This window comes from Hypomesus nipponensis, chromosome 13 (assembly GCF_054491055.1).
Source record: "Hypomesus nipponensis isolate SF chromosome 13, ASM5449105v1, whole genome shotgun sequence".
NCBI lineage: Eukaryota > Metazoa > Chordata > Actinopteri > Osmeriformes > Osmeridae > Hypomesus > Hypomesus nipponensis.
The window spans coordinates 5,846,354-5,864,859 of record NC_140373.1 but is presented as its reverse complement, the minus strand read 5'-3'; the positions used below and the strand labels follow the sequence as shown (position 1 = coordinate 5,864,859).

General features: G+C 45.5%; 2 protein-coding genes across 5 annotated transcripts; one reads left to right on the top strand and one right to left on the bottom strand.

Annotated features, from left to right (window-relative positions):
* Positions 1–4,136: 4,136 nt before the first annotated feature.
* On the bottom strand, positions 4,137–5,486 carry drd6b (dopamine receptor D6b). Its single transcript, XM_084670113.1, has one exon. It carries the CDS (start codon positions 5,484–5,486, stop codon positions 4,137–4,139), a length of 1,350 nt encoding a protein of 449 aa, XP_084526239.1.
* Positions 5,487–6,416: 930 nt separating this feature from the next.
* On the top strand, positions 6,417–18,469 carry tbc1d12b (TBC1 domain family, member 12b). Of its 4 annotated transcripts, none has more exons than XM_084669485.1 (14): positions 6,417–8,038; positions 8,744–8,849; positions 10,561–10,617; positions 12,201–12,322; positions 12,913–12,995; positions 13,103–13,220; positions 13,521–13,627; positions 14,146–14,226; positions 15,262–15,353; positions 15,470–15,541; positions 15,636–15,764; positions 16,072–16,181; positions 16,311–16,569; positions 16,935–18,469. In XM_084669485.1, exons 1-14 carry the CDS (start codon positions 6,702–6,704, stop codon positions 16,980–16,982), a joined length of 2,721 nt encoding a protein of 906 aa, XP_084525611.1. In that variant the 5' UTR covers positions 6,417–6,701; the 3' UTR covers positions 16,983–18,469. The 4 variants fall into 4 exon arrangements, with proteins under 4 accessions (XP_084525611.1, XP_084525610.1, XP_084525613.1 ...); XM_084669484.1 differs by having other exon boundaries at positions 8,741–8,849; XM_084669487.1 differs by lacking the exon at positions 10,561–10,617.
* The last annotated feature ends 37 nt before the right edge of the window (positions 18,470–18,506 follow it).

The window sequence follows — 18,506 nt, the reverse complement described above, 5'->3', positions numbered from 1 at the left end:
TCCTGAGAATCTTTTAAGATTGGCATCTTCCACCTAGTAGAAGTAACTCTACCTAACAAAGTGTTCAGGCTTTATGTTGAAACACTGGCAGTAGACAGAAAAAAATATGATGTTTTGTAAGTGTATAGAGCTAATAAATAAATAAATCAATAAATGAGAATACAACATATTTAAATTGGAAGCCTGTTTGGCAAAGTGACAAGTGCCCGCTACGAACAATGGTTGTCACATTTCATGAATCAGCTCATTGCTCTCTCTCCTCACTTCTATTTACCCTCATCTGCATTCTGTCAGCATTTCAGTTTCCAAAAGTACTTTAAGTCCCAGCTTCTGTTTCGCTTTCCTCATTACATATGCATCATTATGTCATTTTGTGCTGTTAATAGACAGATATCCATGGATACATGTGCTCGCAGTGTGTGAGTGTGTGGGTGTGTGGGTGTGTGTGCGTATGTGTGTGTATTGGGGAGCTAATTGGACTGTGGAGCACAGAGTACAGAGAGGCATGACTGCCTATTGGGGCTACCCGTGGGGTGTAGCTGTCAGTCAAACAGGTTTCATCACTGTTGCCATGAGGTGATCCCTGCGCTCTATTCTTTTGTCTCTGTTCTCTGACTGTCTGTCCTCTTCACCCTCCTTCACCCACCCTTCCTCCCTCTCATCCTCCTCTCTTCCTCTCTCACACCCTTCTCCACACTTCCACCTTCATTGTTTCCATCTCCTCTCCATGCTTCCTGTTGATGCCACAGTAGGGGTGGGGTGTGTGTGTGTGTGTGTGAGGGGGGGTCTTTTAGTCAGTCTTTGTTGATTCCACTCCTTGTTTCTCTGTAATGATTGATGTAGCTGATGGGAGTCACAATGCTTATGTTTTTAAATGAAACACTGCCTTCCCTATGCTGGAATTTCAAGCTGCTGTACACTTGGCTGGATCTGCCTGGTTAAAAAGTTTACAATGGTAATGCCCAGGAGTATAGGGCGCCAGGCTGCAGGGAGCACCGATTTGGCGCACCATAAATAAAAAGTTTAAAAATCTGTTATTCTGTATGTTATTTTAATTATTGTGAAAATTAAATCAATAACACATGAAGTCAATGAGATTCAGGGGCGGATCTAGAGATTTTCATTCAGGGTGGCAATGGGGTGGCAGAAGGATGTTGTTGGCTGGCCTATTCCCTATGGTAAATGATTAGGCTACAACATTGTAGTTTAAATTAAACAGTAACATTAATATTATTTATTGAAATGTTCTTTAATGTATAAATAAAATGTTTCCATGAGAAGATTGGGGTGGCAGCTGCCACCCCTTGCCACCCCTTAGATCCGCCACTGATTGAGATTATATTTAGCAACCATTTAGCAATCTTGGCTAGGGTGCCAGATTGGCTGGAAACTCCCCTGGTAATGCCTAGAGTTAAGTGAGTGTTTGTATCTAAAGAGCCCTGGCCAGCCAGTTACAGTACATCTGCCAATTGTTCGCTCAGTATGTCCGGGAGAACTGAAGGATTAATATGTGGTTATCATTCAGGAATCCCATTGACTTACTAGTTTATTCGTTTATTGACAACAAATCAAATTAATGGCTAAATCAATAGACCAATTGGCCGTCATTCATGTCCAACCACCTAGCTGTCTGGAGTGTGGGGATGGTATTGTTGTCTGGACAACATAGGCTGTTAAGTTGGGTTGTCAGAGCTCCATATTACCACCAGCAACACACCCAGATTCCCAACCTGCTTTCTTCGTCTGTCTCCCATTCATCACCATCTACAGCATCTCCCAAAAGGTGCCATCTCTCTGGAACGACATGAAAGTGCCAGTACATGAACCTGCTTCCTCGCAAACCTCTCAAACTTAGCAACTGAGAAAACCCTCCAGCTGAACGAGTTATAGTTCCTCAATGTCAAATATAATTAGGTTGTTTCCCTGACTATTGTATTAAAGATGAGAAGATAACAGTTCACATAACAGTTAGGTATGCATGGATTACAATTTTAAGAACACCTGGAATGCTTATTCATTCATTTCTGTGTTGCATAATTCATGTATGGCTGTATTTAGACCTACTCTCTAGCATGATGGGTGTTCTGCATCTGCCTGTGTCGGAGAAGATGAAGAGCATTACTCACATGTTGACTGTCTCAACAAAGTTTTTAAGCAATTTTTTTATCAGACATTCTTTCAGAGTAAGTCATTTACTCAAAGAAGTACCTTCACACAAGGAAATATGCTTCATTCATCTGAAACATGACAGTGGAATGTCAAAGTTATGTCAAGCACTCAAGGCTCTACCAACCGCTAATTTAAAAAAGCCAGGCTACTAGCCCAGGCTTGAACTCATGCATTGTGACTCAAAACTTTGCCATACAGTATGTGAAGAAAGCAAATTACATTGACGGCCACATTTTTTATTGTACACATAACTTGAAAAGTTGCTTAGTATTACCTGGACTGCTGGACACAACATCAAAGGTATGTGGATCCACTACTATAAACTGACATGGTTTAATATCAAAGAAAAGTATCCAACCAGTGAGCAGTCCCTCTCATGCCTGAGGTAATGGGATTTGCCCTTCCATTTCATATGCCATTTGAAGATTTCCACTTGTTCATCTTTTATATTCCAGCTGGGTGCTAATCTGGTAGGAGGAGGGAGAACTCCGTAACCAACAGCAATGAATGCTCACCACAGACCAACAATGATAGATGCAACCAATTTAAATGTTGGACACTGCAGAGTTCCATGTTCTGGTCCAAAACGTACAACCCTACAGAGCCAAAGATATGGGCATTACTTTCAGCAATGTCACCTTCAAGCTAATGCAGTCCTTTCTGCCTTGAATATGAAACTGGAAACATGTTAATTCTTGATAGATATCCAGTTATGTGGAATGCGTGAGGGCAATGCTGAATGCTGAAGTGCCACTGTCAATATGACTCTGTCTGTGGTGTGGTGGGTTCATCAGCTCCTGACTTGCTGGTTGTCAACAGCTGTGCACCTGTCATTGGGTCTGTGTTCTGGCTCAGTGACCGCAGAGTGGAATTACAAGACAACACATGGACAGCATAATGAAAAGGACCTGGTAGCTGTGTAGTGACCTTCCATCTGTTGTGTGTCATCCTACCACAACATCACAGCACAGGTAAGACCTGTACAGTGTATTAATGCACACAACACAGATAATTTGCATTTTCGAGACACCAAAGTAGCTTTCAGACCTATTATAAACCTATGAATTATAGGCCCATTAGAATGTAATGTATTTTCAAACAGAACACTTTGTTACAGGGTAGGAGCTTGTACCATTTATCATTATATTATTGAATGCAAAATGTAAGTACCTGTTCCCGAGGTTCAAGAGTTTTGTCCTACAAACATTTAAGCCCACTATAAAACAAATAATATTATCCTAATTTTGCCTCCTGTGTGCCTACGGGTGTCATTTTGGCAAAAGCTCTGCTTTCGTATTATTTTGCAAACCAGTGATCTTCAATCATGGAGTGGTTATTGGAGAACCATCTGCGGGTTCTTAAACAATGCCACATAATTGCCTATGGGGCAATTTATCAGGCAATTATCTATAATTACACCACTAGTCACCTACTAGATACGTATATCAAAGACTCCCTCAAATGCAGGGAGGATCTGAACTTACTATTGTTCTTAAATGTCATGGTGGAAGCATAATAAGGTGCTCAATAAATTTTATTGACAAATATTTATTGAACTGTGTGGACAATAAATGGTTAAATATCTAACCCGAACAAATCAATGTTTTGTTCTTATACTCACTTTCTTTGTCCTTGGACTAATACTGTAATTCAACAAATACTGTGCTTGCAAAGTAGATGGCTTTTCTAATTAGGAATGCTTAAAAGCACGTCTATGAAATACAAATAGCCTGTACAATAGGTATGTTGCCAAAATACAAAATAAATAATATAGTAATAATAATAATAATAATTCATTCCATTTATAACGCACTCTACATTCTGAATCTAAGAGTGCCACAGTACATTGTAAAAATATAGTTAAAAACAAATTATAATAACTGTAGAATGACACTTGTTACCTTTTTATCTAGTCAGAAGTGTCTATAAGAAACCATTACACTTGTACACCAATGCCATGGCCCTGCTTAATTGCACACATCTTCAGTTTGACCTGGGATAGCATAGCCGTCGTTGTGACTGGACGTGAAGGGCATCATATCTAAGGATATCTCTGCTTCACACTCGAATTGAAGTATGGCAGGGAGGTGAAGGTTCCTTTGGTTCCGTGAAACACCGGAGAGGACTGAGACTTTGTCGAACGGCATGTCCAAATCCTCCCCATTGTGAGCGACAAAGATGGGGTGCTGAGCCGTGGTGAGGGTTGCGTCTTTCTGGAGTGTGGTATCATGGTGGTACGATACTAACTCGTTGCTGAAGTCAACAGCCTCGACCGTAGAGGTAGAACAATATTTATTACATCCAAGAATCGTCGAAAACGCTTTCCTGAAATCAGCATTGAATGCGTAAATCACTGGGTTCAAAGACGAATTGGCCCACCCGAACCAGACGAAAATGTTAAAGGTGGTGTTGCTAACGCACAGCGGGTCCCCAAGTTTGTTCATATCACAGAAAGGTACCATGCAATTCAGAACAAAAAACGGCAACCAGCAAAACACAAACACTCCCATTATGATAGAAAGTGTTTTTAAAACTTTGGTTTCTTTTTTGAACGACGTTTTTAATGAATTTTCGTCATTAGTGTGTTGCTGGTTCTGCGCGTGTTCCACCGCCCTCTCCAAAGAGGATATCCGTCGAATCTGGGTTTGCGCAATTCTGTAAATGCGTGTGTACGTTCCCACCATGATCACCACGGGGATGTAAAAACTTATTAGTGAAGAGGATATAGCATACGTCCTGTTCAGGCTTGCGTTGCACTCTTCCATCTTATCTGGGTTGTCCAGCGTTGAGTTGTCTGCCTCTGCCTTGTGCCAGTTCAATTGAACTGGAATGAATGAAATCAAAATAGACAGCGTCCAGGCCACCCCAATCATCACAAAAGCGAATCTTTGGGTCATTTTACGCTCGTATCTGAATGGACTGGATATTGCCCAGTATCTGTCCATACTGATGATACAAAGGTTGAGGATGGAGGCGGTGGAGCACATGATGTCGAAAGCTATCCATGTGTCACAGAAGGCACCAAAAAGCCAGTAGCCTGCCACTTCCGACACCGCCTTCCAAGGCATTACCAGGACGGCCACGAACAGGTCAGACACCGCAAGTGAGATGACAAATGAGTTGGTCACTTTAGACCTCAGGTGTCGAAATTTGATGACCGCAGCACACACGAGTGTGTTCCCCAAAAGCGTGGAAACAATCAAAATGAAGAGGACGCACCCGGTAAGCGCACGGACGCTGGTTCCGCCACCTGTATTATTCCTTTCATCGCCAGAGGGATGAATTTGGTTGTGGTTGTGGAACTTCTCCATTGGCATTACTTTGTCGTTTTCCTTATGCACGGTTCAAAATGTTCAGTTTCCAGAGCGTCATCCAAAGCGCACGTAGGGTTGCGCTCTCCCCACGACAGTGATGTAATATGGCACTTGTCTCTTACGCGTACACCTATTCAGCGGACTGTAAAGGCTGCATTGGTCCAGCTCATACACAGATTTGAGATTGCGTTTTAATCAATTACCTCCCCTCTTGCTGCTCCATACACCCATTCTAAAGAAACAGTAAACGAGTGTTGAACAGTCTCTCTCTCTATCCTTTCGTCATGGTTGGATAGTGACGCTTAGTGCTGGTTGTCGCCAGCCAATTGCGAATTCCTTTAATTTACTTTGAAGTACAGCAGACACAGAAGTAGGCTACAATATCTCAAATATGCCAGTGTAAATAACGGTAAATGTGGAAAGATTCGAAATATGGAATTTAAATATTACGGTATTATTTTACAGTTTACCGCTTTCAAAAATATAGAAGATAACCTATTTACAGATTTCAGACCTTTTGTTGATCATCTCAAATTACTTAAAAGTCCTGGACATGGCACGTGTCCATCTGACTTTCCAATCTGACAACCCAGTGCAGCCCAAGTGGCAACGTGCTTCTTTCGCTGTCCATGGTGCTGAAAAGGAGTGGGCCTACACCTCAAACGCTTGGCTTGGAGCCCCAAAACGTATAGTGCATCTTGAGAGTGAAACGTAGGCTACATAGCATAGCCTACATACCTTTTTGTAATGAAAAACGAAACAACTAAAATTCTAATAGACAAGCTACTTATTGATAAACTTTTATATTACGTGTAGTGTAATAGCTTTCAATGGACAGCAGGCGTCCTATTTTTCCTAGATTTTCCGCCCACGCTTTTTTTTCTTTTTGACCAATTGCAACTTCCCACCTTCTTCCTTGCTACGTCACTAGAATCTCAAAATGGCTACTGCTTACTGTTCAAGTAGTGGGCGGCTACCGGTTTCAGAATTAAGTAGGATAGTGACCATACTACGTTTGGTAAACTGTCAGTCTATTTAATTTTAAAAATCTGACAATAATATGCACCAAAATATGCGTTAAGATATTACGGATAAAGCGTCCCCCTGGGATAACCTAATCATGGTAACCACAGTAAGAACACCAAGATCCGCTCAACCTGGGCGGACAACAGAACCACAGCGGTTTAGTTGTGGGGTGGTGCGGGGAATGTGAACAACATGGAAACGTCAGGGGATAGGTGTTCGCAACCGGCTTTGTCTGTCAATCTCAATGACCGGGCGACCATCACATCATTAGGTCAACTGTCTGGCGACACGACGGAGTTTGCAGCTTGCCAATCGAATGTCAACAAGGACAAACCCGGTTGGAGCGGCCGCAGGGACTCGTTGGAGGTAGGTGAAGGAGACGGGGACATCGGCCGGAGCTCAACAGAGTTCACCGCTTTACGCCAGTGTACCCGTATTGACGGGAGTGGGAAAATGTTGGATTTAGTTACTGAGAGCCCATCCGGGTGCACTGCGAAGGACAATGACATTTCTAAGTCATGCAATGTTAGTGGTTCTTCTTCAAACGGCTTTAGTAAGTCAAACTGGGCAGAAAGAGGGGATACGAATGGAAACGAGTCCTGCCCCGCTCCTGGCACCATGGAGATAGATGAGGAAGGGAAAGCCCTTAAGGCTCTGTCCCTATGCGATCAAAACAAGGATGCATCTGCAGATCCGTGTGGCCTAAACGCTGTGACGACGTCTCACACCGAAGATTCACTGATTAAATCGTATAAGGGACAGCTAGCAGACAGGAGCTGTCCCGAAGGAATTCTGAATGGCGAGGCGGTCTGTTACCCGCAGAGCACCCCCCTGCTGGATGCAGATCGCCAGTCACGGAGTGAGCAGTACAAAACCGCTGACCCAGAGAGAAAAATGTCAAACGGTGGGCTAATGTTAGGGAACTGCAGAGATGTGACATTTCACCAAGAGTCAGTTTCCCCTCCTCAGTCATGTGAAGGTGAAACGTGTGTGTCACTCACTCACTTGGAGAAACCCTTTTCCTGCACAGACAATAGTAGTTTATGTCAAAGTCCAGGTCAGACTGAGGAACCTGGTAGAACTGAAGACGGATCTAGAACACAAGAGAACATGGCGAGGGAACCACAGCCTCATGGTGCTAGCTCTGTAATCTCTCATGGTTGTTCTCCCAACCCCGCCCAAACCACAAACCCTGACACAGCCCCAGCCACCACAGAGGCAAAGGACAATCAGGCCTCAGACCAGGGTCTTTCCAACAAGCCGGCCCCTGAGCAGAGGCCTCTGGCCAGCAGTATGAGCTACGCCGGTCCCTCGCTGAACCCCAAGGATGAGGTAGAGGGCAGAGTGGTGGGCGAGGAGGTGCAGTGTGGGCCCAGCTTCATGGACGTCAGCCTGAGCTCCAGGAACACGTTTGAGTCGAGTCGGCGGCAGAGCGCCCCAGGACACCTCCCCCCAGGCCTCAGTGTGGTGGACTCCTCAGAGCTGGCTCTGCAGTCCCAGCGACCTGGCGTGGCAGAGTACTTTGGCAGGTAAAAACGATGAACATTGTCATCCTAGTCAATCTGACAGGTATAAAGGTTTGCCCCTTAGTTATTTGGGCAGGTAAACAAGTTTGTGGTGAACCCGTCTGTTACTTTGGCAGGTAGGCCTAATCTCTCTGCCTTTCTTAGTTTGGTCGAACCAGTTATCCTAGGCCACACCGACACGTCACACCAGCCTTTCTTTGCTGAGTTACAAGCAAGGATACTTTGCCTCTTGGACAATAGAGTTGTAGACTATTTAAAGCTCTGAGTGGGTATCAGTCCGAGGTCTTATAGTGGTGTAGGTTAACTGTAACAGCACACCATGGGCTCAACTTGTCGGCCATCTCAAAACTAGGTCTCTGACTCATACAACATTTACAGCCTAGGCACCGGACTGCTGCAAACTGAGAATGACCTCCGTACTGTAAACATTCTGTTGTAGACACATACACACACACTCACAATGTCATTATCGTATTTGTGACTTCACTGGAAAAGACAGACCTTAGATCATATCCAGGAATCACATAGGCATGTGTCAGGAACTGCCCAGGTTTCCTAATCAATTGACTCAACAGGAAAAGATCAGTTGAAAGTGCTGAAGCCAGCCTTAAAAATAAAGAAAACAAAACTCATCATAAATTTTGCTTACTCATCCTGTGTGTTATCCTGTCTTTCTCTCCTATGTGTGTGCGGCGTGTGTGTTAGAAGTTTGTTCTCCAGGAAGCAAAAGGAGCAGAGTGCCCCCGGGTGGAAGCTCTTTGGGAAGGTTCCTCTCAGAGAGAGCCCCTCCAGAGACTGCAGGACCATACAGCAGGTATCTAGCTCTCCATCTCCTATACTTCTGACAAGAACTTGTACCACACCTCAATGAAGTAGACATTTACATTTAGTCATTTAGCAGACGCTCTTCTCCAGAGCAACTTACAGTAAGTACAGGGACATTCCCCCCAAGGCAAGTAGGGTGAAGTGCATTGCCCAAGGACACAACGTCATTTGGTGTGGCCGGGAATCGAACTGGTGACCTTCAGATTACTAGCCAGACTAGCCACATTACTAGGCCGATTCCCTAACCGCTCAGCCACCTGACTCCTGTGTAAAACTTTACTATAGGTGGTTTGATGGGTCTGCTGACAGGCAAAAACCAGCAGGGAGCTTGTTTCTGATTGTGTGTGTGTAGTGAATCATTTACTAACTTCCTGGTTAACGGAATGACTCATTTATTGACAGTTTTCTTGTACCTCGCGTATGGTTGAGAGACAAAGCTATTTCAGTGTTGAATGGTATGTTAAACCAAGCTCTACCATGCCCTATCTGATCTTCTCAAGATAATAAACGCATTCAGTCATGAGGGCAGTGAGCCCAGTGATTGTGCTAGTAGACTACTGAGTGTGCTAGCGTGTGCTAGTCATCCAGGGATACCATTGGGATGAATTCCAGGAGCTTAATATCTATCACGTGCTAGTCTGGCTTTAATCCCCATTCAAATAGGCTGCGTTAGCATTAGCATTAACTTCTTCAGCCCTACCTGACCTAGCTCCCTTGTAAGATAACAACCCGTATCAATTGTTAGGTGCTACAAATGAACCTGCTGTGCACACACACACACACACACACACCAACACTCTTTCAGTTTGGCATAAACTTAAACCATTTTTTTCTCTATCTCTCACTCACTCAAACATTTTCACACATACCCTCACATGTGGTGCATTGCCAACATTACACTATTGTGTGATGCACCATTTGAGCCAGAAACCTTGAACTAGTCTCATACCTGTCAGACCAGGTACTGCCGGAGCTAGGACACTGATAGCATCTCACTCCAACAAACCAGGAAAGGAACCGTATCTACTGTTACCTTCCTGTAAGACTCTCACAGAAGTGTCTGTGTGTGTGTGAGAGAGATATACAATAGGCAGCTGTCGTGAATAGTATCACACTCTTTAGGAATGCATGCACATGCTGAGACATGGGTGTGTGTGTGACTGTCAGGGGACGCTTTGCTGGTTAACTGGTCTGTCTGGGTTACTGGAATCAATCAATGTGTCCAACTTTCAGATGGTACTTGGCCGCGCTCGAATCCACCTCCCCCCCCCCCCCCCCAGTCACTAGTTGTGAGGCTTGGCTTCTGACTGTGTCCCCTGTTCTCTCCCTCTGTCTATCCTCTCTCTTCTAATGCCCTCCTCCCACTCTCTCCCTTTTCCCTCTTCCCTCTCAACCTCCCACCTCACCCTCTCTTCTTCTATGTTCCCTCCTCTTGTCTCCTCCTCCACTGCCATAGGTGTAGATCAGTTTTCCGTCTCTCCTGTTGGGTGATTAGAGTTTCTGTGTCCACACCATGATAGAGAAAAGCTTCAAAGCCTATTATATTGTCCTCATCCCTAGATTAGTAAAGTCAGAGAGCACCTTACACACTTGGTAAGTCGGTCCTTTTAAGAAGGTGTTGGGAGAGCCTTTTTATGTTAGTGTCGGTTTTCTTAAACCATTTAACCATTTAAGTGCCAACGTGTTCCTTCTTCTTCCAGGAGAGTGTACCAGGCTGTCTAACATCTGTGTCCACTCCAGACCTGTTAAACACTGGGGTACGGACTCTCTCTCTCTCTCTCTCTCTCTCTCTCTCTCTCTCTCTCTCTCTCTCTCTCTCTCTCTCTCTCTCTCTCTCTCTCTCTCTCTCTCTCTCTCTCTCTCTCTCTCTCTCTCTCTCTCTCTCTCTCTCTCTCTCTCTCTCTCTCTCTCTCTCTCTCTCTCTCTCTCTCTCTCTCTCTCTCTCTCTCTCTCTCTCTCTCTCTCTGACTCTCTCTCTCTGACTCTCTCTCTCTCTCTGACTCTCTCTCTCTGACTCTCTCTCTCTGACTCTCTCTCTCTGACTCTCTCTCTCTGACTCTCTCTCTCTGACTCTCTCTCTCTGACTCTCTCTCTCTGACTCTATATATGTCTCTCTATCTCTCTGACTCTCTCTCTCTCTCTCTCTCTCTCTCTCTCTGACTCTCTCTCTCTCTCTGACTCTCTCTCTCTCTCTGACTCTCTCTCTCTGACTCTATATCTGTCTCTCTATCTCTCTGACTCTCTCTCTCTCTCTCTCTCTCTCTCTCTCTCTCTGTCTCTCTCTCTCTCGCTCTGACTCTCTCTGCGTCTCTTGCCTTATCTCTGTCTCTTGCTCAGTCTCAGTTTTGAGCTACCTTTCAACTCATCTCTCTTTGTTTTCTGCATGTCATCAGCCTGCCTTCATCGTCCACCCCAGTGACCTCATCCATGGAGAATCATCCTGTTTTTGTACATGTAGTTGAGTGTTGTTGTGCATGTATTTCATCGTTTCTTTGGCTGCGGGCAGTTTTGTCGGCATCTGGTGTTTTTAAGCCCATTACTTTCTTGTCTTCAACCTGCACCCATCCCCTTTTACCCCCCCCCCCCCACCCCCATACATAGTCCCCTATTGTATCTGGGCCCATAAACGCCTACAGGAGATGCACCGCTGAGACAATGTGGCCATTTAGCGTCCGCCTCCGGGCCGTGCTCTGCTCAGTCAGGGGCTAGCCTTGTGTTGCTCTGCAGGCCCCAGATGTATGGCTGCAGATCTGGGGAGCTGCATGCCCCCTACACAGACCACCACTGACTGTGAGCACTCAGCACCACGGCTGGACGACGACAGAGGCCTGTGTGCTACACTCAAGATGGGGGGGGGGGGGGGGGTTAGGGACATAATAGTCTTGTTATCTGACAGGTCTGCCATGCATTGTGCTCTGCAACTAAAATGCCTTTCTAGCATTTTCTACCTAAAGATCTATTTTCTCGAGTCATTCGCAGTTTCTCCTCTCTTTCTCTTGGTCTCTGTCTACCATACAATCCCAGTTATAATGGCCACCCTTCTGAGGACATACTCGACCACTTCCTGTTATCACTTCCTCCTTCTCCCCAGGAGAACATTCTCCTTTAACTGCTCTCTCTCTCTCCACACAATCACCCCCCTCTCTTCCCATGCCTCCCAGTCAGCCTGTCTGTCTGCCTGACCCCTGGCCGTCTGCATGCGTCTAGCTGCTTTTGACCTCCACGAGTCTGTCAGCTGATCCATGAAGAGCCTACAGGGCTGACTGCAGGCCCCTCGCCATGTGTTCCGGCCGTGTCTTTCATGTCGTTTTGAGACTCATGTTTTTGGATGTTCTCGCAGGAGTATGAGGCCAAGGTGGGGAGGACGGGGAACTCGCCCACCCAGAATGCCCTGGGCCGAAGGAAGAATCTGGAGTTTGAGCCTCTGTCCACCACGGCTCTCATACTGGAAGACAGACCTGCGTGAGTGTCTCTCTCTCTCTCTCTCTCTCTCTCTCTCTCTCTCTCTCTCTGTTTCTCTTTCACTTCTCACTTTCTGTTACCCACCCCCGTTTCATAACCTAAAAGATTGTGAAGTCCATGCAGGCGTTAAAGGCCAGAATGGCTCCTTAAGCCCTCACAGAGAAATGGACATCACAACACGTTCTTCTGCAACAAGATCAGGGCAGGATGTGGTGATCCGTGTGCCTTAAAGCCAAGATGGTGTTGTGTTTCTGTGTGTGGGTATCTTGGTCAATTGGGTTGCTCTCACATTGTGGACCTTAGGGCCTCATTAAGTATAGATTGGTGAAATCTGAGTGTCACCTCAACGAACTCACTCTCTCTCTCTCTCTCTTTCTCTCTCACACACCACATGCATGCGATACGTTTGCAGTTCAGTTCACCGTAGCCTAAGCAGCTGACAGGCTTATCCTCCGAGGCTGAATGTTCACCAACTGTCCGCAGTGTTGACATCACTTCCTGACTTTGTTTTGGTTTTGGGTCGTTGTGAATATGCACTGATACGTGTGGAACTGATACTAAGCATGGTGTCACCCGGTGTCTTCCTGTAGGAATCTGCCTGCAAAGTCTGTAGAGGAGGCCCAGAGACACCGGCAGGAGTATGAAGAGATGGTGGCGGAGGCCAAGAAGAGAGGTATCTCAACACGAGCCATTCCCTCAGCCCTTCTGTTTCCTCTCTTTCGTCTCCCCAGACTTGTCTGTCTAGCTGCCTAACTGATTGCCTTCTTCCTGTTCCATCAGAGCTGAAGGAGGCCCAGAAGAAACAGAAGATGATAAAGGAGAGGCTCAAACAGGAAGAGGGCATCGCCAACGCCATGCTGGTCTGGAACAATGACATCCTGCCACATTGGGACAGCATGTGAGTCACTTCACGTCTGGAGAAAACAGACACTTTTGGGCCTTGTCCTTAGGCTATCCATTCCGGGGTCTTGTATCTAAGTCGTGGATGATGAGAGCATCAGATGTTCCACACATGTGGCTGGTTGCATGTGTGTCTTCCTTCGATTTCATGGGGGTCGTCGATTTCTGATTCCTCTTCACAATCAGGAGTAAACAAAGACTACAGACATGCGTCGCGTTTCTGGAAATTCTTTGCGTTCTTTGTAACGTTTACTGATAATCCAGACCTTCCCTTGTGACCCCCCCTTCCCCTGTGCAGGAAGAACACGCGCAGGGCCAGGGAGCTCTGGTGGCAGGGTCTGCCGCCCAACGTCAGAGGGAGAGTCTGGAGCCTGGCCATCTCCAACGAGCTCAACATCACCCCAGGTACCAGGTCACAGATAGATTTCAGAGGAGACTTGCCTTGAGATTTGCAGCTCGCTGACTGCCATTTGAGTTTGTCACTAATGAAACACGAGTAAACACAAACCTTACTCAAGACCTTTTCAAGTGGACCTGGACACGGTTCGCCCGGATAAGTGAACTTGTTCTGGGCTTGGGGGAGGGGGCGGCTGTTATGGTCCACAGTTAGGATCTGTGGAGGTCCCTTGAAGAGTCTGAATCACTTCTGTAGCTCAGGAATACGGACTACATCAAATCCATTAGAGAGTGTGGGTCCTGAATCTCAAAATACCAAAGCTAGGAGATGATTTCACTCTCAGTCATGTTTTGTGTGTGTATGTGTATCATCCCAGGATAGCATATTCATGCGCTGTTCTGTCTGGAAACCTCGGTGACGTCAGAACCTTAGGAGCTCCTGACAGAGATCTACTTTCATCCTTTCAATTCCCCCCTCCGTTCATCGCTAACGCCTTTCCCTCCGCTCCCCCTCTCCTCCTCTTCAGAGCTGTATCAGATCTTCCTCTCCAGGGCCAAGGAAAAGTGGAGGATCTTCAGTGAGACAGGCTCAGAGAACGAGGTTGACGGTAGGTACAATGGTGCGTGCGACCGTGCGTGTGCGCGTGCAGTTTTCCGACATACACGAAAACATTGTAAACAGCTCCGGTCTCCATTCCCCAGACTCTCCCTTCTTCTTCCTCTCCTCTGCTTCTCTTCTCTCCTCCTCTGAGAGGCGTAGCTGTTTCCTCTCTGCGTCACACTTCAGACAGCCACACAGGCTCCTGGTGGACAGTGCTGTCTGCTGCAGATAGAACATCACACAACAAACATCCTCCCTATCTCTCCAGCCATTCACTGACTCCAAGGAGAAGATAAACAAAACTAAAAAAGACTGTTTAGGTTTTTATGTTTCCTCTGTGTTTAAAGCATCTGTTTCAACCATCATGAGAATCCTGGCAAGAAGCCAGTGCTGTCAGTCCTCCAACTTTTCATGAGAAGGAATGATGGGTACAGTAGGATTTTCTGGATGACCTACCACACTGGCTGATCTGGGACCAGGGCTTATGAGTTGACAGTGCCAGTCAGGGGAGGTGACAACTGTCACTGGTCTGGGACCACGGTTTATGATGTGACAGCGACAGTCAAAAGAGCTGCCTACGTTAAGGGCTGGTCTGGGACCAGGGGAGTGTGTGTGTGTGTGTGACTGAGGAGAGGCTCCAGCAAAAAATGCTCCGCTAGTGTTCACAGAGTGTGTGCCTGGCATAGTTAGGCCCTGGCTGTGAGTGAAGTCTGGCACCTCAGCATTTGTCCTTTCACACAGTGCCACGCTCTCCATACACAAACCCAGACAGGCACCACAGGCTGCTTGGTGTAGAGACGTATGTCTCCTATATTTATTCTGTGTTTACATGATATCATACGTGTTTATAGGATATAACACAGACAACGTCAATACCGACTCTTACCGCCTAAATACTGTTAGAATGATTCTCTTCTGATCCTGGATCTTCTGCTGTGCTTTCAATGCACACTGGTTGTAGGTCGCTCTGGATAAAAGCATCTGCTAAATGAATGGGATTGTGACGTGTGCTTCCGTGTGTCTGACTGCGTTTGCATTCCAGACGGCGCGTCGCTAGCTGACAGAGAGTCCAGTCTGGACCTGATCAAGCTGGATATCTCAAGAACCTTCCCCCCTCTCTTCATCTTCCAGAAGGTAGCGTGGACCACAGCTTACGTTTGCATGTGTTTTGTGTGTGTGTGTGCAAAAGTTGCCGTGAGTGAGTGTGTGTGTGTGTGTGTGTGTCTCACATTCTTTCCCCTCCCTCTCAGGGTGGTCCCTACCATGATGTCCTTCACAGTGTGCTGGGGGCTTACACCTGTTACAGACCTGATGTGGGATATGTGAGTGTCACACACCTGCATCACCACACACTATGCAGCTGGACAGCTTTGTGGAAGGGTTAGTTGACTGTGTGTGTGTGTGTGTGTGTTCCAGGTCCAGGGCATGTCCTTCATAGCTGCAGTCCTGATCTTAAACCTGGAGGAGGCGGATGCCTTCATCGCGTTCGCCAACCTGCTCAACAAGCCCTGTCAGCTGGCCTTCTTCAGAGTGGACCATGAGTTGGTACTTAGCCACACACACACACACATATGCCCGCACTGTCCAGTCTACACTTTATTACAAACAATGTCACAGAGGGCTTCATAGATGCCCATAGAACTGCACCAAAACCAACCTAAACCCTCATATAAGAGGAGAACGCCCTGGAAATCTCAAAGACCAAAACTATTTAGAAACACTGGGAGCAGCAAGAAACCTTAAAAAAAACTACAAAAAAAAACGTTTTATGTTCAGTCAGTATATGAAGCTTTCTCTCTTTCTGCCCTCTCTCTTTCCCTATGTCGTTCTCTCCCCCTCTCCTTTTCTCCAGATGTTGAAGTACTTTGCTGCGTTCGAGGTATTCTTTGAGGAGAACCTCCCTCGGCTCTTCCAGCACTTCCAGAGCTACAACCTCACACCAGACCTCTATCTCATCGACTGGTGAGCCTCTGCATGGGTCTGTCCTGTCTCAAGCACAGTGTGTTTACGTCGATGCGCAAGACTTCTCACATTCCTCCGTGTTTGAAACGTGTGCACCGCACGTGTGTGCATGTGTTTGTGTCGCCACAGGATCTTCACGTTGTACAGTAAGTCGTTGCCGCTGGACGTGGCGTGCCGCGTGTGGGACGTGTTTTGCCGTGACGGGGAGGAGATCCTGTTCCGAACAGGCCTGGGGATTCTGCGCCTGTACGAGGACCTGCTGCTCCAGATGGACTTCATCCACGTGGCCCAGTTCCTGACACGCCTCCCCGACGACATGCTCTCCGATAGGCTATTTGCCTGCATCGCAGCCACGCCAATGGTCAGCGGGAACAGGAAGTGGACGCAGGTGGGTTTTTCACAGCAGGAAGCAGGAAGTGGAGATTAGATAAATTAGGCTGGGATGTGTTGATGATCATTTAATATACTTTGAATTACATTTGGAATGTAATTATTGCATAAAGATAATTGAATGAAGTTGTCACAGTTTATTTAAAAGTAAACTGACACTGTTTAAGGAAGAAAGTGCTTCCTTTTACAAAAATCCCAAGAATTTTATCAGAAAACAAAACTCTGGAATGTCTTGTGGGTATGTTAGTGGTATATATCATCTGTACAGGCTGTTTGTTGTCCCTTCTTTCTCTCTGTCTGTCTCTCCCTGGTTTTCTGTCTTTCTTTCTAACCCCTCTCACTTGATTTCTCTTTCTCTGATAGGTTTTTAATGCATTGATAAAGGAAACGGAGAAGAACGCCAGTGGGTGATTTAGTGACTGGACTCCATGACAACCCATGATCCTCCCTGTTGGGGCCAGAACTGGCTAACACCAGATCAGGCAAGACGATTTGACAGTACCCCTACTTCCCTGATGATGCTGAGGTCACGCCTAAAGATGGCGGTCTCTGCCCCAGTGACACCATGGTCATTCACCAGTATCATGGGAAGGAGAGTCTTTTGTAGAAGATTGCATCCTCAAGTCTGGAAATGAATGGTCATATTATACAGTAGCATACTTTATGCCCCTTTGTAACTCCAGTGTGGTGGTAAGCCTCATAGAGGGAAAGGCCTTCTACAAATGTAAATGTACCTGACTTTTGGGACCACCATGATGTTACAACTAAGTAACAACTCTTTTGCATGTAGTGGTCTTGAAATTTGCCTCACATACTAGTTAGTAGTAGGTAGGTATGCAAGTAGTTCAACAACTTGCCTCAGACATTTGATATTGATGAGATATTTGACAGTTAATATAATTTCCAAAGGGTGTCTGCAACACTTGGTGGGTCAAGATTGAGGGAAACAACTATGTGCATAGAATGCACACAATTCCAATGTTGCTAGATTCATGTCCTTGTATTCTACCTGGTCATTATGGCTGTGAAGCAGCCTTGTGTGTGAAGCAAAGTATGGAACTTCACAAAGGAGGTCGAGTCATGCACTCTCAAGCATACCTGTGAGCACAGGAATGAAAGATACAGTAAGTATCTTGAAATGAACCTTTTGAAGTGAAAAGTTCAGAGAGTTTGCAGGAGGAGTGATCTAAAGTGGGTTATACATGTTGAGAAAGACACCGAAGGCCTCTGCTTTTATCTGCCTCTGGAACATGACATATTCACTTTGAAATTAATGAGAATCTTGGATGTTATGCAGTGAATTTTCCATATAACCCCAGACCAAAGAACATCTTCAGGACTGTGATTTGTTGATATTATGTAGCCTGGCCACATTATATATATATATATATATATATATATATATATATATATAGTGATGATCGGAAATGCTTTTCTGGGTTCAGTCTCCTTCTACAGGACAGCTTTTACACTCCATTATGGATGCTGTCCTTAGAAGTCAGATCATTGAGGAACTCTGTGGTTTGATGTTGTAAATGGAAGCAAGAAAGACATTTTAAAGTACTTATTTATGAAATGTAACTCTGAAAAAAGTAGAATTGTGTCTTGTTCTCTTGTTGCTTACTTTATAATTAACCAAACATTTCTTGTAATGTCTTGCTGTTATGCACTTTTGATTTAAAGTTGTTTTCATCAAATGCTCATACTAATTTTAAATCAGATTTCAGGTTTGTAAATTTTTATCATTTTCTTTGAATTTTTCTATGCTCTTGGTATTGTACAGTTTTCATGGTGAGACAAAAACCTACTGTACATAAATTGTTATTGGAATTAAGCACTCTGAAACTGTTGACCAGAAGTTATGAATTATGTGAATAAACGAAAGTATGAGTATTACATTTTACGTCTGTAAGTGTTAATGATTATGTGTATTTT